At 37.5% G+C, this 27,845-nt stretch overlaps 1 protein-coding gene across 1 annotated transcript; it reads right to left on the reverse strand.

The window, feature by feature from the left end:
- Positions 1-963: 963 nt before the first annotated feature.
- LOC143409399 (myosin-1) lies at positions 964-25,343 on the reverse strand. Its single transcript, XM_076869626.2, has 39 exons — positions 25,234-25,343; positions 23,500-23,746; positions 23,248-23,391; positions 22,966-23,122; positions 21,857-21,884; positions 20,969-21,083; positions 20,778-20,870; positions 20,580-20,643; positions 19,817-19,915; positions 19,621-19,724; positions 19,361-19,499; positions 19,029-19,147; positions 18,791-18,940; positions 17,795-17,965; positions 17,038-17,350; positions 16,880-16,953; positions 15,689-15,776; positions 15,485-15,602; positions 15,074-15,197; positions 14,849-14,985; positions 14,495-14,750; positions 12,848-13,090; positions 12,591-12,767; positions 11,618-11,763; positions 11,445-11,535; positions 10,966-11,355; positions 10,048-10,174; positions 8,200-8,318; positions 7,857-8,053; positions 6,431-6,614; positions 5,988-6,153; positions 5,778-5,902; positions 5,035-5,343; positions 4,745-4,948; positions 4,189-4,314; positions 3,930-4,100; positions 3,539-3,643; positions 3,325-3,420; positions 964-1,222 (listed from the first exon to the last, which is right to left on the reverse strand). Exons 2-39 carry the CDS (start codon positions 23,701-23,703, stop codon positions 1,070-1,072), a joined length of 5,826 nt encoding a protein of 1,941 aa, XP_076725741.1. The 5' UTR covers positions 23,704-23,746; positions 25,234-25,343; the 3' UTR covers positions 964-1,069.
- Positions 25,344-27,845: the final 2,502 nt, after the last annotated feature.

Consider the following 27,845-nt stretch of genomic DNA (forward strand, 5'->3'; position numbering starts at 1 on the left):
TAAGCAAAATAATTTTTTTTTCTTTTCTTGGTGTATAAAAAAATAATTGACTAAAATTTCAGCTCATGGCAGTCAGAATGGCAGCTATCAGGAATACAAACAACAATAAATGTTGGCAAGGATGTCTGGGGAAAGGCACACTCATACATTGCTGGTGGGACTGAAAATTGGTGCAACCACTCTGGAAAGCAGTATCGAGATTCCTTAGAAAATCTGGAATGGAACTACCATTTGACCCAGCTATCCTACTCTTCAGTCTATAACCAAAGGACTTAAAAATCAGCATACTATAGTAATGCAGCCACATCAATGTTTATAGCAGGTCATTTCATAATTTCTAAACTGGAGGCAACCTAGATGCCCTTCAATAGATGAATGGATAAAGAAAACTGTGAGATAGATATATATATATATATATATATATACACACACACACACACACACACACACACACACATACACATACATATACAAATGGAATATTACTCAGCATTAAAAGAGAATAAATATGGCATTTGCAGGTAAATGGATGAAGTTGGAGAATATCATGCTAAGCTAAGGAAGCCAACCCAAAAAAAACCCACAGGCCAAATGTCTCTCTGATAAGTGGATGCTGCTCCATAATAGGGGGTGGAGCATGGGAAAAAATGGAGGAAATTTGATTGGGCAAAGTGGAGGAAGGGAAGGGGAGGGGGTATGGAAGCAGGAAAGATGGTAGAATGAAATGGACATTATTACCCTAGGCATACGTATGACTGCACATGTGGTGCAATGCTACATTGTGTACAATCAGAGAAAGGAAAAGTTGTGCTGCACTTGTGTATAATGCATCAAAATGCATTCTGCTGTTATACATACCTAATTAGAATAAATAAATAAATTTTAAAAAATAGGTCACAAAAAAAGATAATTGACAGGAAGTAAAGAGAGAGAAAGAGAGAGAGAGAGAGAGAGACTCACAAGTTCTTGGCAGATAAATTTTTTATCTCCAAAAGTAATAAGTACAAAACAGAGTGACAAAGATTTTCACATTTTGTGCCTCTTTGGTCACTTTCACCATTTGGATGAATTACTCTTCACTTATGATTTTTGTGTGAACTTCCCGGCTCTTCACCCGTAGTTTGTTGACCTGGGACTCAGCAATGTCAGCCCGTTCCTCGGCCTCCTCCAGCTCGTGCTGGATCTTGCGGTACTTCGCAAGGTTGACATTGGATTGTTCCTCCTGTGAATGGGTATGCATTTATGAGGAAGAAATGTTCAAATTTCTAGATTTTTAGGTCAATGTGATTTGAACTTCTTTTTACTTAAAAGTGATTCACTAGTAAAATTTTTAAAGAAATCAAGAGAAATGCTTTTTATTTTTTTGTTGTATTAGTTACTTTTATGCTCCTAACTCAGATAATATGGAAAGGCAAATGATATTTTTTCTCTGAACTTTAAGAAAAGCTAAATATGTTAGAACTATAACTAAATATGCCAGGTTTTCAATCTTTTTCTTTCTTTCTTTTTCCCCAGGATCTTGAGAATGGAACACCAAACCTTTTAAAAATGCACGAAGGCAATCTATTTTAAACCAAAATGCTAGCCTTGAATATAAATTGTTGCCATTTAATTAGGTTTACAAATTAAACAAGTATATAATTTCCTAAAAAAGTCTGAGTGGTCTCTGATTTTGCTTAAGTATATAGCAGAGAATTTGAGAAGACCACTTCTAGTTTATTCTCCATAATTCATTGTTTTTCTAAAAGTCTCTTTAAGAATCCTCCCCAGATGTGACATTCCAATTTGGAACATTCATAAAACTTAGAATCACTAAATAGCATACCTTAAAAAAAAAAAAAAAAAAAAAACACCTCAATCATCCTCTTACAGATGAGGAAAGAGGAACTAAAAATTAAGCAATTTGTCCAAGGTATGAGTGTGAATGTGCACAAGTGGGTCTTTCTTTATTCTCTCTCCCTTCCTATCTCCCCGCCACACACACTTCCCCACCCTCTCTCTTCTCTCAGACATTAGAGGCCAGGGAAAAAAATAAAAACAATCAACAACCAGAAGAACTCATTTGCAATATATAGATATGTATATTTACATTTAGGAAATTGGCATTATTTAATTATTATTTTAGATTAATTATGGGATGGGAAAATGAGAGAAGGTGGAGCCCCAAGAATCTACTGGTTTGAACATAACTGAGACCTCTGAGCTCCAGACTCTTACATTCAACTCTATAGTTGGCATGACTTGAATATATAATGGCATTTCACATTTAATGTATCTAAAACAGAATTCATGTTTCCTTCTTGCCCTGCAAATCTGGTTTTCCCTAGTTCCTTATTTTAGCCATTGTTAACGCTATCCACCTGGTTACTTATACTGTAAACTTGATGAGTTCCCAGATTGCCTTTCTTTCACCATCACAAGTGCAACTTGTTACCATATCTTGTGTTGTGTTTCCTCCAGAACATATTTTGAATCTTTCTACTTCTTTCTTTCTGCTCTATTACTATATTATCCAAGCCACAAAACCACCTGGAAAACCTCCTGATATGTCTCCCTGTGCCCACTGATGTTACTCAAGGATATATGGTATTCTCCACATATTCTTCAAAAAAATATAAATCAAGTCATGAATGACCCAGGTGAAAACCAGTACCCCATTGTACTTAGAATAAAATCCAGATGTCTTGCTATGGTCTGGAAGACACTGTGATCTGCCTTCTGCCTAGTTCTCCAGCCCCCTCTAAGGCTGCTCTCTTCCTTATCTTTCTGCTTCTTGAATCAAACTCTTTTACATTCAGAAGTTTGATGTGTGGTGGTGCACACCTGTAATCCCAGTGGCTTGAGGCAGGAGGATTGCAAGTTCAAAGCCAGCCTCAGCAAAAGTGAGGCACTAAGCAACTCAGTTAGACCCTGTCTCTAAATAAAATATAAAATAGGGATGGGGATGTGACTCAGTGGCTGAGTGCCCCTGAGTTCAATCCCTGGTACCAAAAAAAAAAAAAAATTGCATTTGCTCTTTCCCCTTCCTAGAAATGTTGTGTGCGTATGTGTATGGGTCCTTGCATGTATTTGGAATAGAACTTGGGGCCTCCCATGTGTCAAGCCCACACTCCACCACTGAGTTACATATTCCATAGAACATTTTCTCTGACTTGCCAAATGTTTGGTTTCATCTCATTGTCAGGCCTTCACTCAATCATTTTTCTTTGATTTTTTCCCCTCATTTTACTCATCCTTTATTTTATCCCTTTGACTAAATCAGCCTGGTAACATCTGAGAACTAGAGGCTGCCCAGTCACTCTTGCCCAGGGCTTCTAAACTCACCGCTTCCTCAGCTTGTCTCTTGTACGCTTTCACCTTTGCTTGTAGTTTGTCTACAAGGTCCTGGAGTCTGAGAACATTCTTGCGGTCTTCCTCAGTCTGAAATAATATTTTAAGGAGTGAATTTCTTGAAAGTATCAATATCATCACCGTTTGTTGTACACAGTTTTTAATCTATTGTAGTTGGGTAAGAACCGAGTTAGGCCATTTTCCTTACTTGGTAAGTGAGTTCCTTGACTCTTCTCTCATGTTTGCGCAGGCCCTTGACAGCCTCAACATTGCGTTTCTGTTCATTTTCAACTTCTCCTTCAAGTTCACGTACCTGAAAGAAAGTGGACATTAAAAAAAAAGAAAAGAAAAGAAAAGAAAAACTTACTATCATCCATTTACTCAATGAATTTCTACTTCTTCAAATGATCCACATATTTCTTTTATCACTTTCATATGCAGATTTTGATGTCCTCATCTAACTGTCCCATTATGAGCTCTCAGACTATAGGGAATATCTCTCCTTTATCTTAGGATGCCCTCATCATCTAGCAATACTAGTTATTCAGAGTTATATGCTGGTTGGGAATGTGATAGGAATACATGTTGAAAAGACCTACCCTGGCTTCAAGTTTCTGAATCTGCTTCTTGCCACCCTTCAGGGCCAGCTGCTCAGCCTCATCCAGCCGGTGCTGCAGGTCCTTCACTGTCTGTTCCAGATTCTTCTTCATCCGCTCCAGATGGGCGCTGGTGTCCTGCTCCTTCTTCAGCTCCTCAGCCATCATGGCGGCCTGGTTAGTAGTAAAACAGAATCAGTAAATAGCTGAGAGAGCACAGTGGGATTCAAGTTTACCCATCAATGTGTTGTCCTCTGCTCACATCAGTGATGGCCTTCTTGGCCTTCTCTTCTGCATTGCGGGCTTCCTGGACAATGTCCTCCATCTCTCCCTGGATTTGGGAAATGTCTGTCTCCAGCTTCTTCTTGGTGTTGATCAGGCTAGTGTTCTGGTTAAAATATCAAATTTAGAAATATTAAGTACATGAGAGCAAAATTAGCATGTCCAATGCTCTAATGAACTCTTAGTTAACTAGTATCCTTTGTTGTTCCATAAAGGATCTGATATATTTTTAAAAGATAATTTTAAAATATATTTTTAAAAGATAATTCTGTATGTCTTAGTTCAGATTAGCAAAAATATTGTTATGCAAAAATATTGAAAGTTTTAAACTTAATTCTCCATAACACATTATGAATAAATTTCTAAGTAGCACTAAGATCTGAGCAAGAATTTCATCTTCATTCCTTTATTTTTTGTTTTGGTGGTGCTGGGGATGGAACCCAGGGCCTCATGCATGCTAGACAAGTGCTCTACCACTGGGCTATACCCTAAGCCCCTCCTTTGTACTTTATTTACCATTCTAGTATTATAATCACCTGGGTGTGGAGGAGCTGGACACGCTCACTGGCGTCCAGGAGCTCCTGTTCTGCGATTTTCCTGCTCCTCTCTGTCTGCTCCAGTGTGGCCCGCAGCTCCTCAATCTCAGCCTGAAGCAGGTTGGCTCTGCGCTCAACCATGGCCAGCTGTTCCTTCAGGTCCTCCTGGCCCCGGAGAGCATCATCCAGGTGCAGCTGGGTATCCTGTGCAATGAGAGATCATTGAGATATCATATTCTCAGGCTGCAGTCATTCCAATTGTCCTGGGACCATCTTTTGAAGCCATTTACCTTGAGTATGCCTTGGGTGTTCCTATAGTTCCTCAGGGCCTCAGCAGCCATGCGGTTGGCATGGTTCAGCTGGATTTCCATTTCATTGAGGTCTCCCTCCATCTTCTTCTTGATCCTGATGGCATCATTCCTGCTCCTGATCTCAGCATCCAGTGTGCTCTGCATTGACTCCACGACTCTAATGTGGTTTCTCTTCAGCTGGTCAATTTCCTCATCCTTCTCAGCAATTTTCCTGTCAATTTCAGACTTGACTTGGTTCAGTTCAAGCTGGATGCGCAGGATCTTTCCCTCTTCATGTTCAAGAGATGCCTTAAAGTCCGCAAAAAGTAACATTAGCAGGGGAATAGAAGTGTGTAATATTCTAGAAATAGGAATTAGTTTCCTATATTTGTTCTGCCATGATACATCTTTATTCCATTGTTCAAGAAATGTCTACAAATGTGTGATTGTTTTGTATGCCTCTATCTCCACAGTTAGATCATGCCCTTGAGTGCAGGACCGTTACTTAACTTACTTATCTTTGTTTTCTAACTCTCTAGCACAGTTCTTAACGTATAGTTATTTTATTCTTACACAATTTAATTCTTCATCTTCATCTTTATAGTACACAGAGTAAAAATCATTTTTCATTTCTTGTGATTCAATAATCCTTGCATTCACTAGACCTTAATTCCTCTTGTAATTGTTTTAGAGTGTAAAAGAAATGAATTAACTCCTTTTAGAGCGTAAAATAAAATGTCTACCTCTGCCTCCTCTAAAGCAGCCTGAAGTTCAGTCTTTTCTTGCTCAATTTGCTTCTTTATTTTTTCCAGTTCATGGATACGTTTCCCTCCTTCTGCAATCTGTTCAGTGAGATCAGAAATCTCCTCTGTTGGTGAACAAATAGAGAATTTCGTTGAGAGGGGAAACATTCTTTCAAATCTTTTATTAAAGAACAGGTAAAATGTACTCACGTTGCAAATTCTTATTTTCCCGCTTCAAGGTTTCAAGTTGGTCTAAGGATTCCTCATAAGCATTCTTAATCTTGAACAGTTCTGTGCTGAGGGAACGGGACTCCTTTTGAGAAGCTTCCAGTTCAGCATGAGTTTCTTCATACTTTTGTTTCCATTCTGCCAGGATCTAAAGGGCAAGAAATGGTCCAGAAACTTAGGGAGAAAGTTTGATGGAATGAAAGCCATCTATTCTGCAGCTCCCAGCCAGAGTTGAAGTGATCTGGGACTGAAAACTAATTGTGACCGAGAAGAATAGGAAGCACAGGAACATCTCCTTCACACCCACCTACCAGAGAAGGAAGCTACTGAGAACAACCCTCAGGTGGTTTGAATGAGGCACACGGAAGGTCACAGGCTCTGGTTAATTATGTGTTGAATATGGAAGCAGAGATGGGATAGAATACCTTATCGAAGTTCCTTTGCTTCTTGTCCAGGGCTGCACAGGCAGCATTTGTTCTCTCCACATCAATCATGAGGTCCTCCACCTCATTCTGCAGCCGCTGCTTTGTCTTCTCCAGGGATGCACATTTGGCATTCACAGCTTCCACGTGTTCCTCAGCATCCTGCAGACGCTGAGCCAGCTTCTTCCTAAACAGTGAAATACGAATGATAGAAGTGAATCACTATTGATAGTGATTCACTACCAACAGATTTGGGTGTTTCAAGTAGGGACAAGTGAGCAACTCCCATGGGCAGACCTCTTTAACACTTCACTTCTCAGACTTGGTTTGTGCTTCCACTTCTATTTTAACCCATTGCTACTACCCTACAACAAATACTGAAAACTTTCAAATTTCAATTTTGTTGGACACAGAGTCTGCCGTTGAGGCTATCCACGACAAGTCTGAGGCATTTTCAAGGTAGCTGGTTTATTCTTCCTTTGTAGAATATTCACATCTACCTTGTATTAATGTTATTCATGTCTGCCTCTACTTAATTTTAATCCCAAGCAGGTGGAGTCTGTATCATACCAATCTTTGTATTCTTGTGAGCTGTCATATATATTAAGGACTCAAGTGTTGGGTATATTGAATTCAAATGAAATACACTTGATTTTGTCTGTTTAATTATATCCCTTATTTTTTTTACTGGCTTTTTCTTAATCCATTAATTAAAAGAAGCTTTCCCAACTCAATATATATTTTGCTTTGAAAACTCATCTCAGAATCTCTCCTAAGCATTTACCAAAACATTCATTCCAGAAGAAAAAAATGACTCAATGTCATCTTAAACTTTTGTCAAATCTGTTGGTCCTTTCTTGTCCATATTCTTCTTACTACAATTTAGTTTTTAATTATTTTCAATATTTACTCCTTTTTAAATACTATATTTTCTTTCTTATTACAACATTTTCTTATACATTTTGGTCTTTAACAACATATCTCTACTTTTCCCCCTACAAAAAATAAATGTACATATAATCACATTTTTACATCTAAAAAGAGAGAACTGAGCTTTAAAGTTTTACACCCATTACCCTGGACCAATTATTCCATTAGTGGTTGAGAGGGAAGAGAAATGGCAGAGTGCAAGTAACTTTTATTCAATTAGTCCCTGTGTAGATGAAATGAGGTCCAAAGTTCCCCCTTTAAAAATGAATTATTCAACTTCCTCTTGTCTTTTATCCTTTTCTCTTCCAAATAGCTACTGTCATTTCTTTCCCTATCCAAGGGCGCTTGTATTTCTTGCTTAGGGTTGTATTTATGTTTTTTCCCCTACTTTTTTAGTTTTGGTGGGAGGGAGCAGGGATCCTTTTTGACCATTTAGAACTCATAACAGATGTACTTTGTTAACAGAACTATTTCCATTTTAACTAAATCTATAACATACTTGGCCTCCTCTAGCTCCTCTGTGCGCTGGATGGCATCAGTCTCATATTTAGTCCTCCACTGAGCAACCTCACTGTTGGCCTTGGACATGGCCCTCTGCAGCTCAGCCTTGGCTTCCTGCTCCTCTTCATACTGTTCCCGGAGCAGGTCACAGTCATGACGGGAGGACTGGAGAGCGTGGGCCAGGGCACTCTTTGCCTGAGAATATACAGATTGGCAACCTAATTTTATATCTTTAAAGTAGTGTTTATTCCCCAAGCTCCTATAGATCACCAGTAGAAAATTTGTAAAAGTAAGTTAAAAACAACCAAAAAACAACTATACTGATGACAAGTAGGATTTACCTTTACTTCCTCTTCAAGCTGCCTTTTCAGTTCCTCAATCTGCTGTGTGAATGCTTGTTTGCCCCTTGAGAGTTGAGAAACTAATGAGTCCTTTTCATCCAGCTGACGTGAATATTCGCCTGTGAACACCAAGATCCAGAAAACTCAACCTGACTTACATGCTGGAGAGAATGAATACAAAAAAACACCAATATCTGCTTCAACCCTGATGAGCAAATCTATGGAAAAATGAGAAGTATGGAGACCTTCAAAGTATATTACATGCTTATGAACAACCCCAAAGATTTCAGATGACATTTAAGATTATATGATCACAGTAGAAAGTGATGAAGAAACCTGTGAAAAGAAATGTAAATCAAACCAACATGTAACTCAAATGTAAATCAAACATTCAGTGCTTTTTTACCTGAGGCAGTGGTGTAGGTTTTCTGACCACTGAAAGTTTATTGAAACAAACAAACAAAAATTATTCTATGAAATGTAGGAGGCTCTAAACAATTGATTCTATAAGTAGAAGTGATGCTCAAAAGAAAAGTTTGGAAGCATTTTTATATTAATAAATGATTAGTGGTCCTCCTAAGCCCAGAATGAGTTAGTTCTGAATAACTAATCAGTTCCTAAATGAAATGGCATTTAAATTTGTCTTCAATTCTTTTAGTGCTGTAATTCAGAATATACACTAGATTATATTAGAAGAGGAGGAAAACCTTCAGTGCCATTTTTTTTAACCTAGTTACTTGGAAAACATCTCAATCGACTTTAATAAGAATCACAAGTTTTATTTCTTTCATAATATTGACTTACTAATAAGCAATTAATTATTACTAGGAATAAACATGTATTAAGAATGAAAAAAAAACACAAGGAGCTTTTTGACTCTTTGAGAATATAGTTTTTATTTTCAGGAAATGTACTTCCTGCCTTTATAAATAAAAACTTTACTTTGAATCTTGTTATAAAAACCATTTAAGACGGGCATGATAGTCCCCGCAGCTTGGGAGGCTGAGGCAGGAGGATCACAAGTTCAATGCCAGCCTTAGCAAAAGTGAGGTGATAAGCAACTCAGTGAGACCCTGTCTCTAAATAAAATACAAAATAGGACTGAGGATGTGGCTCATCAGCTGAGTGCCCCTGAATTCAATCCTGGTACCTCTCCCTGCCAAAAATTGCATAATTGGGAAAGAGTCAAGTTGTTCTCCAACACTTTCACCTGCCTATTTCTCTGATAACTGAAATTACCCTCAATTTCTATAATGTTACCTCTTATTTAGGGAGGTAGAACTTTGGTAGAAAGTTGGACAAGTTAGTAGTAAGAAGAGTAAATACAGAGACTTTCCAATTTTGCTAATCAAAAATACACAATCTTACTTGAATTCTATGTGGCTGAGTTGTTATCCAGAATATTGCCCTGCCTGACTGTGCTAGTTATCAGCAGTTGGCAAGACTTCAGGAAAAACACAGGAGTAAGTATTCTTGGATAAGTTACTTCATCATTTCCACAATCTGTTGTCTTTACAGTAGAGATAACATTACACAGGCTAATGAGGAAAACAAACAAGTAGTTTGTGAAAGCATTTTGAAAAGGTGATAGGGTTACTGTGGGGATACTCTTGGTATTTGATAACTTTTTGATTAAAACCAAATCTGCTTTAAAATGTTCCCAAACCAAAGGACCTGAAATGATTGAACCATCAATTGATTCATCAATCTATGAAAGAAAGCAGCTACATGCCAGTGGTCAATAATTTGTTCATGTTAGTAAATACCTCCAGGAGCAGTAATATATGATCTAAAGTAACATAGCCAGGGTAAATCTGCATTCTAGATAAGCAACAGTAAATGGCCCACCTGATTCTGTTTGCAAGCGTGCCCTCTGTGCCGTCAGCTCATTGATCAGTCTCTGTTGCTCCTCTTCCTTAGTCTTGAGCTCACTGACTTGATCTTCTAATGTACGGCACATCTTTTCAAGGTTTCCCTGCATTCAAAAAGTAGTAGAAGGCATCTCAAGCAAGTATTTTCCCCCAAGAAAATTTCAGTAATCTGAAACTTACATAGCTGCAATAATCATTTACTTTGAGAATAAACTATTGTTATAAACAAATAAAACAACAAGGACCTTAGATGGAGGAGATGGAGGAGATGGAGGAGATGGAGGAGGAGGAGGAGGAGGAGGAGGAGGAGGAGGAGGAGGAGGAGAAACATTGCTTCGAGAATTTAACATCTTAAGCTGGGGTTGTGGCTCATTGGTAGAGCACTTGCCTAGCACATGTGAGGCACAGGGTTGGATCCTTAGTACCACTTAAAAATAAATAAAATAAAGGTATTATGTCCATCTACAACCAAAAAAGTATTTAAAAAATTTTAAAAAAGAATTTAACATCTTTAGTAAATTGTATTCACTGATATGAGATTAATAACAACTAAGTCAGCTCATAAGATGTTTGTGAATAGCAAATTATATTGTGTCTAAGGGGAAAATAAAAGCTCAGTAATCAATATGAAGTGTTTTAAAAATCTCAAGTTGGATGAATTTTTTTTTTATTTGAAATAGGCTAAGTTTTCAGCCTCCATATTATTTGGGTATGTCTATTGTTGAGTAAAGAGTGAGCAAGCTGGGGTTAATTTCCTACTCCAAGTGCCCCAGCTTGTATTACTCGAGTCTCTTCTTGCCAATTAGTGAAAGTTTCATACCCAAGTCTCTTCTTGCCAATTATTGAAAGTTTCTGTCCTACAAAAACCTCCTTGAGACTTAAATCATAATTATACCTTGGATTTGGAGATTGTCTCCATGTTACTAGCAAGGTCATCAATCTCCATCTTCATCTCACTCTTTTCTTTCTCTAGCTTCTGTTTGACCCGCTGTAGGTTGTCAATCTGCTCCCCAAGTTCAGCCACACTGTCTGCATGCTTCTTCCTCAGGGTGGCAGCTGTGGCTTCATGCTGCAGGGTGGCCTCCTCCAGGTCCCTGCGCATTTTCTGGAACTCAGCCTCTCGCTTCTTGTTCATCTCAATCTGGGCTGAAGTGGCTCCTCCAGCTTCTTCCAGCCGCTCACTGATCTCCTCCAGTTCCCTAGAGAGGTCAGAGCGCTGCTTCTCTGCTTTGGCCCTGGAAGCCCGCTCTGCCTCAATTTCCTCCTCCAGCTCCTCAATGCGAGCCTGGAAATGGTGGAAAATACAAACTCAGTTTCTTGTGCCAGTCATTTATTTTTCTTGTTGAATTAAAGTGATGGAGATCATGTACTTACCTGTAACTCCTTGATCTTCTTCTGCAGCTGCATACCAAGTGCCTGTTCATCTTCAATCTTGCTTTGCAGATTGCTCATTTCAAACTCTTTCCTAGTAGAAGAACACTTTATGTCAATCACAGAAATACTAATAGTAATTTCAGCTCCTGAAACTTTTGTCACTTGCTTCTTACTTTTTAAGCTTTTCATCTAGTTGTTGCTTGTCGTTTTCTATATCCATTGTGGATTCTTGGGCCAATTTTAGGTCTCCCTCCAGTTTTCTCTTTGCCCTTTCTAGGTCCATCCGAATTTTCTTTTCTTGTTCCAAAGAGCCTTCAAGCTAAAAGTTAGTAATATATGAATATAGTTCCTAGAATGCATCACTTTTTGTCTCAGGTTGAACTTTAAAATATTAATTCATATCTTATCAGCAAATTATTTTGGTTGTTATATGAATTAGGAAAATTATCCCATCAATTCCATGCTTGTTGATATTTACCTAGTCCAAGGATTCAGCATTTAAAAGGTAAAATGTGCTGAACTATACAACAAACTACTAGTGAGACATCATGTCTTCTGTATCTCCCTCCCCATTCGAATCCCTTGTAATCAATACCTCACCACATGGGATGGAGACCATGGCAATATATTCCAAACTGTGATTCTTGTTAATGTTTCCCTTACTCATGCCTTTTCAATTGGTTCTTTATTAGATATCAGATCACATTTAAAGCCAAATTTATCTTCCAAATTCTTTATTTAGAGTTCCCTTTGTTCCTAATAGTCTAAACTTTAATGACCATTATTTCTTCTTTACTGTGTTCCCTGCTTAGAATACAATCCTGTTCCTTATCCTCCCATAGTCATTAGCCTTTCAATCTTAGCCAAATATCTGTTTATGTTTGTACAGATTTTCTTGAAGAACACACTAACCTTTCTTCCCCTTAACTCTTTTTAACCATATTATATGTTACTCATAGCTAACTATCATTACTGACTTTGTAAAATTACTTGTGTGTATATCTTGGCCCTTGCAGTGAGGATTATGTTCTATACTTCTTATTCACAGGAAGCACTTGGTGAGCACTCAATTGAATCATAAGAATGAAAATTCATGTGTGCTTAGTTATAAAATGAAAAATTATTTTTACATGCTGCTAGGCTTACATCATCCACTTGCTGTTCAAGCTTGATTTTAGCTTTGGTCAGGGTGTTGACTTTGTCCTCCTCTGCCTGCAGGTCATCCAAGGTCTGCTGGTGGGCCTCTTGGAGGGCCTTCTTCTCCTTGGTCAGCTTAGCAATGGTTTCATCCAGGCCTGCCATCTCTTCTGTGAGGTTTTTCACCTATAGGGGTTAAGAAAGAGGTGACCTCTGCTACTGACTGAGAAGAACCTGGATACAGTACAACAGAGTATGTTGCATACCTTGTTCTCTGTGGCATGCTTCTCCTTTTCAACCTTGGCCAGTGTCAACTCAAGGTCATCAATGTCTTTCTTCAGTTCTGAGCATTCATCTTCCAGTTTCCTCTTCTTGGCAGTCAGCTCAGCGTTGATCTCTTCCTCATCCTCAGCTCTTTCGGTCACCTCTTTGATCTTGGCCTCAAGCTGGATTTTGGTTTTGATCAGCTGGTCACATCTTTCCTCTGCATCAGCCAAGCTATCTGCTTCCTATGGAGAGACAATAGACACTTTTAGATTTGGGTTTCTTAGATAAACCCAAATAAGCAAATTATGTTTTAAGGCATTGCATTGTTTTTTAGCTTTTCACCATTAAGAAAACACTAATTGGCCATTAATTATTAATTGGAGATTAAAAGGCTTGAGTATTTAGGAAGTAGCTGAGAGTAAAGGGTGATAACAGAAAATTGACTTAAAGAGAAGATTTGTCCTCCAGTGACAGAATAGTTTGGAATTAAAGAGAACACATGGAAGAACGAAGGAGAAGGGGACATGTTAAAAGGTGATATTTGGTTAAGTAATAGGTGTATTGCTCAAGAGGAAAAAAGAAGAGTTTAAAAATAAAATCTGTGACACCATGGAAAATATTTCTTGCTCAAAGTTGTATCCCTAGTATTTGTAATACATAAAATATTTACTGAATTGGTATTTGATGGAGTATTGTTGAAAAGAGGTCATACTGTACCCAAAGAAGAAGAGAATACATGAATCACACTTACATATTTCCTTTAATTATCTCTTGATTCTTGAAAGTATGATGACCCTCTTCTCAATTTAGAAAATTCTAGTTTATTCAAAGTGCAAGAAAATTATAGATCAACCTAATTGTTTTGTAATTCATCTTTCTTTCAATTTTTAAACTATGTGTAGAAAATCTATAGACCCAAGGGCCCAATAGATTCCTCTTCTGAATTCAGAGAACTGGGGTGTAAACTTTAATGTTTCTCTTATTGATTTTGATGCCAGTTTGGGGCCTAATAGTAGATTAGACAATGGCCCTTCATCAAATATTTTTCCTCAAGCCTCTGAATATTTATTGGGTCTTTAGAAAGAGACTATCAGCTCTGTGTCTCATGCTTTGTATAAAAATTGACATTATCTCTAGAAAGCCTTGCCATTATCCTTGATACACTCCTACTCTTTCAGGCAGTAGAAAGTTTCTAAAAATAAAACTGAGCAGAAAGTTTATAGGGGACAGGAGATATAAAAGCTCAGAACACAGTTTTCAAGTTCACGTGTTTTCATTACAAATTCTCTCTCTTCATTGACTATATTGATCAATTTTTCTGTTTTTATTTGCATTTTTTTCAATAGGGAAAATTTTAGGTAGCCAAGATTTTATTTCCTATCCAGGATTCTTCCAGGAAGGACAACTAGAGGAAAGGAAAGATTTTTTTTGTTTGTTTATTTTTGCTTCCTGAACAACAAGGAATCCTACCACATTGATTTTTAGCAATGTTGTACATGAAATCTTATAGAACATTCAAAGAAATTGTGAGTTAGAAAAGACTGATAACAAGTCACTCTGCTATGTGGAATCTAGATCTTTCCTTAGTGATCACTGAACTGAAATTTTAGCATGATATTGGGGGAAAAATGAGTTCTGATACTCACAGATTGCACCTGGAGTTGCAGGTCATTTTTCTCTTGCATCAGAGCAACCATTTTTTCTTCTAGTTCTTTTCTTTTGGCCTCAGCCTTTGCAAGGCTTTCTTTAGTTTTTTCAAATTCTTCTTTCATGTTGGCCATCTCCTTCTCTGTCTCTGCACTCTTGAGAAGGGGCTTGATCTTGAAATATAGCTTCATCCAGGGCCAGTGCTTGACATTCATGAAAGCACGGACATTATATTGGATACAGAAGATAGATTCTCTATGATAGGAAAAGAAATGTTCAAAATTAGATTATAACAAGAATCAGAATTTAAAATGCTAGGATGATAGGTTAGGTAACATTATCTTTGCTAATACCGTCTCTCCACCATCTTCTGGTACTCCACTCTCGCCAAGAACCCTCTGCACATGGCCTGGGTGCGGGTAATCAGTTGGGCCAGCTTCTCATCTCGCATCTCCTCTAGGAGCCCCAGAAGACCAGCTTTGAAAAAGACCTGTGTGGGGGCAGTGTTCCAGATTAGAAATGTTGCATAAAATTCAAAGGAACAGGAATAGTATCAGATTGGATTTAGAGAATGTTACCTTAGTGTGACCAAATTTATACTGGGTGTGGTCAATGTCAATGGACCCAAGGAGCTTCTCAGAAGCCTTCTTGCTATCAATGAATTGTCCTTCAGGGATAGCACTTGCATTCAATACCTTGTATCTGTTTAAGCCAAATAAATAAATAATATCAAATATATGAAAGCTGTTGTCACCAACAAGAAATCTTCCTAGCATAGGAACAACATAGCCATTGGGTGGTCTAACTTAAACAAGAAATCGTATCTACTTTTATATCTATTCTCTGTATATTCAAAGGATTTTATACTTTTTATATGTCCATAAATGGTCTTAGTTTTTCTCTTCTATTCAATTTTAATAGAAGGCATAAAGGATTCTTCATTGAAAAATTAAAAAATTTCTTAAATTATTCACATGAAAACATCTGACCTCTGTTTGAAGTCTGCATAGAGGATTCTGCTTGGGAATCCTTTCCTACAGATGCGGATGCCTTCCAGCACACCATTACACCTCAGCTGGTGCAAGACAAGTTCATGCTCCATGGCACCTAAAAGAAAGAATGCATGTGCCATATCTCATGGACTACAGCAAACATGTTGGAGCTTGTCTGGATAGATATTGGAAATCTCTTACCAGGAGTTTTGGTTTCATTGGGGATGATGCACCTTACAAAGTGGGGGTGAGTACTCCTCAGATTGGTCATCAGCTTATTTAAATTCTCCTGTAGAGTTATGAATATTTGATATTAAAATGCAGTGTTTTGTACCTTTATAAATACAGACATAATGATCCCATTCTTGGCATTGGTTCAGTTGAATAGTGTTTAGATTAGAGTTTTCAAAAGAGTTATCTCTGGAATTTCCACTTTCCCAACATGTGATCTGATTTGGTATTTTTGTACATTATATATGTTTCCTATTAGCTTTCGAAGTGGTTGTTCAATGCCGTTGAATATTCTAGCTTATGCTGTAAATTTAGTATGACACTTTAAACATATGGAAATATACTTCACCTAGTCTTCTGCCTAGATATATGGTCTGGTTTTAGTAATAATTCATTGTCTTCCTCCAGCTCTCCCATTTCTCTCTTTACCCAGCTTTAAGTTTTGTCTACCTCTCTACCACATGTTTATTCCTTTATCATATATTATGTTGTAGATACAGAGTTGTGTCCCCCATTGGTTCCGTAGAAAGTAGCCTTTTTAATATCTCATTCTGGGAATTGACAGAAAACCAAAGGCCATGTTACCCAGGATAAAAAGTTTTCCATTCTATAGTAATCCTCCAGTTGGAATAACAGAGCTTCAGTTATTTGGGATGGAATTGCCAAAAGAAGAGTAAAGTTTCCCAAAAGAGCCATTTCTTATAATGTCTGTTTTATTTTATTTCTTTCTTTTGACTCACCCTCCAGTTCCCATCACTATTCATCTGTCTTTGGCTTTCAAAATCTATTCATTTCAGTGCTATCCTAATATTAACTTAAGTACCTGAATCACTTGGAGGCTCCCAGAGGCTCAAGCAAGTCTCATGCTAAACTAAATCCTATTCCCTTGGGGACCTTCCCAAACCCCAAAGTTGAATTTTGCCACCTGATATTTTTGTCATTCGCTTGCATCACTTCTTGGCTCTCCTGTCTTATTTATTGAAGCTTCTCTTCCAAACTATCCAGATGCTCCCTAAAACTCAGTTCTACCACTGTTGACTGACCAGCTTCCCTGAGTCATACTCAGTTCTAAAATTCTTGCAAGATTTATATCCCTTTCTCCACACAGTAGAGTAAAATTTAATGTCCTATATTCAGTTAGAGAGAAAATGAAGTTTTTACCCTGAAGAGAGCAGACACGGTCTGGAAAGAAGAACCCTTCTTCTTGCCACCTTTCTTTCCACCACCACCAGCCTCTGTGGGGCAAAGAAAGCACAAGCAATCATAATACACATTTTATTTGCTTATGTTTTATGTAAGATTGACTTATTAAAAATTACCTGCTTCAGCAGCAGCTGCAGCTCCAGAAAAGAGATAAGCTAGAGTTTTCATTGAAGACTTCTGATACAACCCAACCACGGTCTCATTCAGGGGGTCTTTGTTCTTGTCCAGCCAGCCAGCAATGTTGTAGTCCACAGTGCCTGCATAGTGCACCAGTGAGAAGTGGGCCTCAACCTTACCCTTGGCAGGCTTGGGCTTCTGGAAGTTGTTGGACTTTCCAAGGTGCTGTTCATAAAGCTTGTTCTTAAAGGAGGTGTCTGTTGCCTTGGGGAACATGCACTCCTCTTCCAGGATGGAGAAGATGCCCATGGGCTGGGAGAATGAAAAGAAACAAATGCCCCATGAATTCTGTGTGCTTAGAGAAACAACATGGGACATTAATAATCCATTTGAGTAATTCATTCTTTAATTCCACAGAGTTAATGAACTCTTATCTCTTTGGTCAGATGTCACTAATTTAACAAATATTTATTGAGTATCTATGAAGAATAAGGTGTTATGTCAGGTTTTGGAACATGACAGAATAAGAGAGATGAGGGCTGTGCTTTTGGGGAGTTTGTGTCTTTATGCCAAGGGCCTTAGAACAATATTTGTCCAAGCATGACTTGAAAATTAGCTTTATCAGAATCCAATAAAAATATTTTATCATGGTACAAATAAAAATATTTTATCATAGAACATACCAAGTTTTTATGAGTTTCTTTTACACACTGTACAGTGGTATAATCTGTGGTCTGAAAAAAAAAGCAAACGAACCTTCTCGATGAGCTCAATGCAGGCAGCCAGGTCCATCCCAAAGTCAATGAACTCCCACTCGATGCCTTCCTTCTTGTACTCCTCCTGCTCCAGCACGAACATGTGGTGGTTGAAGAACTGTTGCAGTTTCTCATTGGTGAAGTTAATGCACAGCTGCTCCAGGCTGTTGAACTAAGTAAGTGGAAAAAACAAATTAAAGTTAAATTTATAACAAAAGTTTTATCTTTGAAATGGGCTTTCTCAGTTGAGTAGGCTGACTGCCCTCTTAGGATGATAGGTTTTGTCCTCCTGTGGTAAACCCTGACTGAAATTTCATCCAGTTTCTATCAGTCCACATATAGAAAAAGTTTAGAAATGGTTCCTCTAGATGAGATAGTACCTTAGAAAATATTGATGTCAGGTAGAGGACCAAGAGTAGCCTTATTTCCTATGCTATGTAGTATTCTTTCCTAGGCAGACAAATTTGAATTTATTTACAATGCCATTTCCATTCTCTATACCTTGGTATTTAAACATCACTTCCCTTAATTAGTCAGATAGGAATCTTAAAGTCTTTCTTTGAATTTTTTCATTGTGTTTCTACCATCTCTTTGATGCCATCTTTGCCTTCACCATCTTCTCAATCACAATCTTCTTAAACACTATGTGTTTGGGACTGTCTAGTAACTTTAAATTCAGAAATCTTGTTACTGGCAAAAAGATCTCAGAAATGAATGTATTATCTGAAATGCAAGATGCTTTACCTATGGGTCTTCATTGAAATTGCTCAGTTATCATTTAATACCATTCCCCTTATCACATAGTTAAGAATTGCAGAGTTGGAGTTTAAATTTAGTTCTGTATTATTTCAAAGTTTTTGCTCTTTTATGATCTTTTGAACCTTTTTCATGTGTGAATTAAGTTTATAGTGCAGATATTTTTTATAGATCTTTTCCATGTATGACTACAGCAACAAAATTTGTAAACTTTTCTGCTACAAACTTTCTGCTAACTCACATCAAAGATTTCAAAGCCAGCGATGTCCAGGACCCCAATGAAGTACTGCCTGGGCTGCTTGGTGTCCAACTGCTGGTTGATGCGGGTGACCATCCATAAGAACATCTTCTCATAGACAGCTTTAGCGAGAGCACCCACTGCATTGTACACCTTCACAAACAGTAATGTTTGTTAATATTATCAAAAACATGTCATGGAGGCCTGGGATGGGTGTGATTCATTGAGATCATGCACTTACCTGTTGTACAGTCTGGCCTTTGGTGACATATTCATTGCCGACCTTGACCCTGGGGTAGCAGAGGGCTTTGAGCAGGTCAGCAGAGTTCAGACTCTGGAGATAGGCTGCCTTGTCAGCAACTGCAGAAACATAATTCAGGTACCAAATATGACCTACTCTTGGGCCCCACAATTCATAGGGAGAGAGTAGTGAGTATATTGTATTATAAAAGGTCTGTGTGAGGGTAAATTTGTATATGTTCATCCAAAGATCATCTGTAAAGGAGACAAGTTTGGATTCAGCTTTTTGCCCTATATTCTTTCATTAAACTCAGATGGAGGTTGGTTTGGTACCTTCAGTGCCATCTGGCTCAGCTTGCTCCTCACGCTGCTTTTGCTTGAATTTCATGTTCCCATAATGCATGACAGCTCCTGTGAGCTTATAGATGGATACTCTTTCATCAGAAGTGAAACCCAGAATGTCAATGGCACTCTACCAGGAGAGATGAAAGGATAAAAGTTAGAAAGACACTAACTTATTTAGGAGAATTTTATTCTTAACCACACCTACAGTGGGCTATTATTGTCATTCTTATACATAATGTGTAACTTACATCTGTGGCCATCAACTCTTCTTGATCATCTATGCTGGGCACTGTGATCTCCCCCTGACTGACGAAGGCATAGTCATATGGGTTGGTAGTGATCAGGAGCATTTCTGAGCACACAGAATTGAGGATATAAGTTTTATTTTAGATAATATTAGTATAACAATTAACTTCTAGGCTATGTATTTAAGTTTTTTCTTACCAATTAGATCTGGCTTCTTGTTAGACATGATTTGATAGAAAATATGGTAGCTTCTTTCTGCCTTTAGCTGAAAAGTAACTCTGGACTTTTCTAGAAGATCTGCAATGGATAATAAACATTGAATTTGGGGAAAATTAAAAGTGCTCTGGAGTGATTTTTAGAGCTTGAGGTCATCAGTTAAATCTTATTGGCCCCTTAAGATTTCAGCTGAATGTTCCCATGAGGTACCACATACAATGTCTCTACAAATACCACTGCAGTTTCTCCTATCATCTCCAGAAAGGCAGTGATACATACTTGGCAGAAGACAGCATTCACTTCTCATACAGAAGAACCTTGACATTTGGAATGAATTGAGTCTCAAGACTGCTCCTTCCCCAAGGTCTCTTGTCATTCTGTGCCAGAGGGGCTACTAAGAGCAGTAGTAATCAAGGCTCAGATGAGGAAAAAATAACCTGTCTTCCACCCATAGGCAATTTGTTTACCCTTAATGTTACTTTTTTTCCTGGCAAAATCTGAAAATAGTTTGATAACAGGATACTTTAGACAATCCCATTAGTTCCCAATGATTTCAACAGAATCATTAGCTCATGCCTGGAGTGGGTAAAGTACATGTGGGCTCAAGATAAGACTGGCACTAATCACAGGCATGTTTGGCAGAAGACTAGGGTTTTATAGGCTTTACTCTCAGCAGGAGCTGCAGTGTTCTTCCAAATCATCATTTATCATTCTTGAATTCTGTTTAGAAGGTCCTGTTACTCACATGTTTCAATATCAGCAGAAGCCAGTTTCCCTGTAGTGCCAAAGTGGATCCTGATGAATTTACCCTTGTAAGTTAAAAAAAGATGATGTTATATACTAAACTTGGAAGTAGACAAGAGAAATGTGTTTGAAATAATTTAAATATGCTTCCTCTGGTATCTAAAGACAGAGAATACCCTTCTATGACCAAAAGACTTACAAAGCGAGAGGAGTTGTCATTCCTCACGGTCTTGGCATTGCCAAAGGCCTCCAGTAGGGGGTTGGCACTGATGATTTGATCTTCCAGAGTCCCCTGCAAAGGAGAGAGCAGTTCTTGCATCTGGGGCTCAAGAATTTCATACCTGAGAGCCCTAACAGAGCCTGGATTCTGACCATGGCAGCCAGACCCACCTGCATTTTGCCAGAGGTTGCCTCCTCCTTCTTCTTCTCCCCAGTAACTGCAATTGTTGCAAAGTACTGGATGACACGCTTGGTGTTCACAGTCTTCCCTGCACCAGATTCTCCACTGTCCACAAGGACCAACATACATGAGAAAAAATGTATTGTGACAAATGAAATAATTTCTACCATTAGCATTTACTATCTCATGCATCTAGATGTTTTTATATGTTTCTGTCAGAGAATCTTCTAGATCTTTTTTTCAGCCTACAAATAGCTCATATTATTTCTCTTGCTTTGCACTGACAAATAGAGAAATCCATTCATTATTCATTTTAACACATATTGCTTGAGTGCTTAAAAATGCTCCTTATTCATTTCTAGATGTTTGGATCTGGTTATGAGGGATACACAAAGCAGCCACTCAACAACTACATAGTAAATAAAACATTAAGTAAGGAACTGTATGGAATGTGCATGTGTTCTTCAGCTTCCTTAGACTACAGATGAGGTGAAAGTTATATCTTTGAAGAGACAGAATTTCCCTAAGTAGGACTTGCAAATATGTCACTGGTATATTTCCAAACAACTCTTCCTCCCATAAGGCTGTGGGCTCTTCTCTGCCCTGTATTAGGATCTAGTCAAGATCATAGAAGGTAATTTATATATCCAACTTCCAGGGAAGTCCTGTGGGATTTTCAGGACTAAACTAGCAAATGAGATAATTTGGAGCATTTTTATTTTACATTCAGACTCAGTTTACATCCTACAATAAAGCTAAACTGATATCTAGTTTCTTACTGATCCTGCCATTGCTTTAGTATGAGGGTATTCACTATTTTTTTGTCATTTTTCTAGTGAGAAAAAAATACCAATAAGTCTCAGAATAGGAATACGTACGTGATTAAGATAGACTGATTTTCCCGATCTAAAAGAAAAACAGTGAGCAATCAGCATGTGTATTAGTTACATAAATAAAATTTTCTATAGGGAAAGATGGCATGTGAGTATATAAGTGTCATATTTTCAATGGTATTTCCAAAATGTTATTGTCATGTTATACATGATATTACTCTTAAGCCAATTAAGTTGGGAAAGAGAAACATAAAATGTTGTCATATCTTAGATTCTTTAAGTCAATACAAGAAGTATATCCTGTTGATTTAATATAAAGAGCCCCATACCCCAAAGCCAGACACTACCAGAGTTGCCATCTGTAGATTTCAATGGCCTGCTGTGTATTGATTAATGCATGTTACTGAAAAATTCATTTTATATTATGGGTTTGAACTATGATCTGACAGGCTGAAATAGCATTCTTCAAGCCAGTGTTGAGATTTAGTTTCTAAATGGGTCAATTGGCCTCACAAAGAAAAACTTTTTTTTTTCCCCTTATGGCCACAGATTAGAACCTTAATATGACTGACCTTCCCAAAAGTGTACCATTGTGTTAAAGAAAGATCAGGTGAGAAAGGGTGTCTCAATCAAAAAGAAATCTTTTTATGAGGGAATAGAACAACTTCTGTTTGTATGCAAAAACATCACCTTCATTCAAGGAGAGGCTATCACTCCTGAGATATACTCTGATGGCTTTTAAAAGATAATTAATACTTCTAAAAGTATATAAATGATAATCAACAATAAAAAAGGGAATAAAAGGATTTAAAATGTATTTTGCTTTTCTATTCAGACAGGATATGATTCAGATATTACTTAGAATTGCTCTTGTTATTTAAATATATAAAATCTGTTATGTGTTTCTAAGCAAGAAGCCTATAAACAAGTGAAACAGGGATGAAGCATTAGCAAGTTCTGGTAAATTCATGGGGATAGAATCATGGGGATAGAGAGTTGAGATTTAGTCCCAGTGTTGATAGCATATACCTCTCTGGGCTTTGGTCACCTCTTCTTATCAACCAGAGGATTGGGTTGGATTATTTCTAAATGTCTTCTTAACACTAACATTTTGTGATAAAATAATTTACATGAAAACCAATCGAGCCACTCACCAGTCAGCATGAACTGATAGGCATTGTCAGAGATGGAGAAGATGTGGGGCGGGGCCTCCTGGCGCTTTTTGCCTCGGTAGGCTGTTACCACTTCTGCATTATATACTGGCAACCACTTGTAGGGGTTGACAGTGACACAGAATAGGCCTGAGTAGGTCTGCACAAAAAAAGTAAAGAAAATACATATTTTAAAGAAGTATAATTATTTGTCAAGAACTTTAATCATTTACTCTTTAAAAAAAAATATTAGCTCCCTATGAGTAGAAGGCCATGAGAACTCACGTAGATCATCCAGGCTGCATAACGCTCTTTGAGGTTGTACAGCACAGCAGGCTCGTGCAGGTGGGTCATCATGGCCATGTCCTCGATCTTGTCATATTTGGGAGGGTTCATGGGAAAGACTTGGTCATCTTTCACTGTTACAGTCTACCCAGTAAAACAGGAGAAACCAGATCAGAAAATAATGGTCAGCTAACCTAACCCCAAATAAGGCGTAGTTCAAACAGTCTAATCAACTGCAGATGTTTTACTCACAGCTCCAGCTTCGGTCTTTGCTGTCACCTTCCCCCCTTCCCTGCTCTGCACTGTTGCTTTTACAAAGGACTCCTTAGGGTCCGCCACAAAGACTGATGTCTTGGCATCGAAAGGTTTGTTCTGGGCTTCAATGCGCTCCTTTTCAGACTTTCGGAGGTAAGGAGCAGCCTCCCCAAAAATGGCCATATCAGCGTCGGAACTCATGGCTGCAGGTTATTGATGGCAGCCCAATTAAGGACCCTGCCTCCTGGCAAAGGAAGAAAGGAAATTATAAAAATTCATAAACTAGACCATTAGATTCATCACATTTTAAAAGAGTTTTTTTGTTTGTTTTAAATTCACTGACCGTGGGGTGCTTAGCACTGCATTGGGTATCACCACCTCCCTGGCTTGGTTGTAGGGTGAATATCAGTCTCCTTGTTCTGCGCCAGTGCTGACAGCTACTCAATCATGCATTTGGAAAGAGACGCTTGTTTCTGGCTCACCTACTGGGAGATCTATCCTGACTGCTGTCTGTGTTTCATTTGTTATATATTGATCTTTATAAGCTGCCTATCACTGGTTTATGCAGAACCCAAGCCAAGATGACAGCAGGATGCTGTGGGGTCTTTCAGGCATGATTTTTATTTTCCCTATTGGATTATAAGCAATTTGCAGTCAGGGAGCATTCTTCTCTTTACACATCCTTTTTACCTCTAAAAATACATGCTGGATGCAGAGAAGGGCTCAGGGCTGGCTTTCTGAGGTAAAAGAATGAGAAGCATATGTTGCAAAATTTTAGGAACTATTTTGTACATAGTAAAAATGTTATTATTATAAAGTTGGGAGTTACAAAGATTAATATATAAGAAAGTGGAATTGTGAAGAGCTATGCTTCACATTGTTCTGTTGGGGAAAAAATTATTATACATCAATTTATCTTGTCCCCTTAATTCTGACAAACCCAGCTTCTTCATCAGTCTTTAGTATTTTCTCAAAGATTTATTATAAAATATATTACACATGTTTTCTTACCTTATTACTAGTATTCTCTTAAAAATTTTACAAACGTTTTCCTTTCAAATTCATCTTTTGCTGCTTTAACTAACATTAATAAATACTGTCCTTGATCATCATATATATTTTGTAATAACAAAGATACTTTTTCCAGGAAAGCTCACTTGAATAAACTATTTCACATTTTTTCATTCAAATTATAATGACTCAGCTAACACATTAAAATGACTTTTCTTGCTGAAAACCATTTTAATACTATATTTTTTAAAATTTCCATTTACACATTGTGAAACAACATGGAGTTAAGCAGCTTTTCCAAGGCAAGGATTTAGACCATTCTGCGCATCCATTTAGATATTATCTCAGTTTTTATATCATATAGTTCTGAGTAAAAACTGTAACATGGAAAATTCACATTTTCCCTAAAAATGAATACCCCTCTGAAGTATTGCATTGCATGTTATAATCATTTAAAAGACAAACTACAATGCTAAAAATAGAAAAAAAAACTCTACATGAAACTCTCAAAGACTGAAAAAACATTTTCATATATTGCAAAGAATCTGAGTTAATTAGAAATGATTTATAAAGTCCCCCTTAGAGTTTTTCAAAAGAAGCATGATCAGTCGTGAAACTGAAACACTTTCATTTTTTAGCACCCACTCCATGCCCCATCCAAACCACTGCAGAAAATCTTTTGCACTCTGTGAGGAATGGGGGGGAATAAAAGGCTCTTACCTTTAGATATGCAACCTTGAACTGGGTCAGAACTGTAAGAAAAAGAATAAAATTCTTCTGATTAAATTCTAATAATTACTAATAATATTATTGTAATTCTTAATTTGGAACCAGGAAGTTACTGGGAAGACTATAACATCTAATTAAAATTGCTGTGGGGTAGGTTGATGCTTCACTGGCAAGGCTGCCAGGGACAGTGGGAACCAGGATGTGTGGCATGCATGCAAGCAGCCAGCATCCCTTCATGTCCTCCAGACACAGCTCTGTCCTCACACACTCTTACCTTGAAGCTTTATGAGGAAAGACATGTCAACTCATTCCAAGAGTACTTTTATAGGCTCAAATATGGAAAACATGTAACCTCCTCCTCTTTCTTAAAACATATTTGGCAAAACATTTTTTTGGCAAAGAAGGTCTCCAAGCCTAATTCCCCTCATATTAAAGATGTCTGGATATAATTAGAAATATTTCCTCTCACATTGGGTTAAGTATATGAACCAATCTCCTATAAATAATTTGAGTTGTTGGCAATCTGAAAGTGATCTGCCCTTGGAATAATGTAAGGTGTTGTTTCAAAGACAGCCAAGTTCTGGAATGCCTGGACTTTGTTGCCTACTGCTCTTCTATTTCACTGAGCAGCCTGAGTAAAGTCTTTTCAACTGCCTTACAATTGTAATATTATACCAGGGAGGAAAGTTTCTGCTCTTTAGCAGAATATCAGAAGGAGTTTGCTGGTTTCTCCCAAGAAGACTTTTTTTTTTTTTTTTTTTTTGCAATGCATTGTGCTTTTCCAATTATGCCTTATTTTAAAACTTGCTTCACAAGGAGCAGCCAAAGATAGACAGCTTCTTTTGTTTCCTCCAGTCATTCACCTTTTATTCATCGTGAAATCATTCCATTCCCACTTCAGACTTGTTCCAAAATTGAACTGCCTTTCTGAGCAGAAATGTCCTGTTTTTCTCATATTTAAAAATGCAAATTGTTTGTTAAATCCTTTTTCCTCTATGAAAACTGAACATAGGAAACATATTAAAAATGGAGCATTTCTCCCTGTAAATATGAGTGTGTATGAATTCTTTTCCATCAGATACCTAAAATATATATTTAACATTTTGCTTGAAAATAATATCTTGACATTGCTTTCTATTTAAACTTTTGATTTTAAAACATGTTTGTTTTATTGTCTCTGTGACTTTGCATCTCTGTCAACATTGTTTGTCTGGTCCTGAGACCCACTGTATCCCTTTGGCACCCATATCTGTACTATTGTCCTTATTCTTCAATTGTTGTAATGGAAGTAGGTGGATTGCCTTGTGAAAAAGATTTCTGGAGATGCTGGTAGTAATCCTCATTTTATTTTATATTATTTTAAGAGACCATCTAGTCATTTTACTAATAAAGCAACTGAGATTCAAAGAATAGAAGAAACTTTCCACAAATCACACAGCAGTCCAGACCCCAGTCATCTGACTTGCAGTCCCAAACACTTCCTGGTGAAATTCTTCTATCTGGAGTCAATTAAAGCCATCAGGAAGAGTCTTGCAAAGGATGTGGGTCCAAGAGGGGCTTTTGTAGTCAACTGTTAACTCGATTTGTTACTACAGGTACATCATTTTGTTTTCTTAAATGTCTGTTTCTTTATTAGGCAGCTGTAAAATGTAGGTAATAATTCTCAGGAAGAGAGAACCTTTTACTAATGCTCTCAGTAGGATTTTATGGGAATTTTAGACAGACTTTTGTTCTACTTTAGAAAAACTATTCAGTAAATGGAAAGCAAGACTTTATTACTATTATTATTTTTTGGTAATTACTGCCAAGTTAAGAGGCACTTCCGCATTCACAGGTGATATAGGAACAAAGTGAAAAAGGGACGGATACAGTGAGAAGAGCAATCCCACACCCTTCCTAAATCTGGTGTTACAGCATGAATCCAACTTACCTGTTAAATTGCCTCCATGGGTCTAATTTAAATCATTCTCACATGGTGCCATTGAAGCCAAGATATTCTTGCTTTCTATTTTTACAGGAAGTTAGCATTTAGCTTTTCTTTCATACTGTCCAGGAAGTTTATATTTTTGGCTTATGTATCTCAGCTGTATCTAGTTTAAAAATCTTAATCTTCCAAGAAATTTTCTCTCAGTATTTTAGATAGCTACCATATCTACTTTTTGTACCAAATTCATGTTCATCACTATGTGTGTATACATTTTATTGATATTCTTGTTGTTGATTTTGATTCTTTACATGATTATCTAGGAGGCCATAAGTCTGGAAATATTATAATATATAAAGTAATAATCTCTATGGCTCCAGTCTTGATTGCTACCCTGTGTCTTTCATAGGGAGAAAGGTCACATCTTATTCATCATATCAAATCGTACCCACACTATGTGCATAGCATATTAGTATTAATATTGGAAATCTTCATGTACCAACTAACTAATACGTTTCATTTGTGTTCTTTATCAGTTATTAAGCAAGGAGAATTAATGATGTGGTTCAGTCTGAATTGCCCATGTGAAAATACAGCTAGTGCCATTCTTTGCGTAGACATGAAAAATTTGAGGAAGCAGGAACTTTCTAGGATTTTACTATACCCCAAATATCAGGAA

The sequence above is a fragment of the Callospermophilus lateralis genome, chromosome 11 (assembly GCF_048772815.1).
Source record: "Callospermophilus lateralis isolate mCalLat2 chromosome 11, mCalLat2.hap1, whole genome shotgun sequence".
NCBI classification, from domain to species: Eukaryota; Metazoa; Chordata; class Mammalia; order Rodentia; family Sciuridae; genus Callospermophilus; species Callospermophilus lateralis.

Bases quoted from the DNA above. Each gene is read 5' to 3' on its own strand.
- LOC143409399 (XM_076869626.2), bottom strand. From the start codon at position 23,703: ATGAGTTCCGACGCTGATATGGCCATTTTTGGGGAGGCTGCTCCTTAC. The intron at 16,954-17,037 runs GTAATTTTTAAT...TTTGCCCCACAG, and splicing joins TGCAGCTGCTGCTGAAGCAG to AGGCTGGTGGTGGTGGAAAG. The intron at 5,903-5,987 runs GTGAGTACATTT...GTTCACCAACAG, and splicing joins GGAAAATAAGAATTTGCAAC to AGGAGATTTCTGATCTCACT.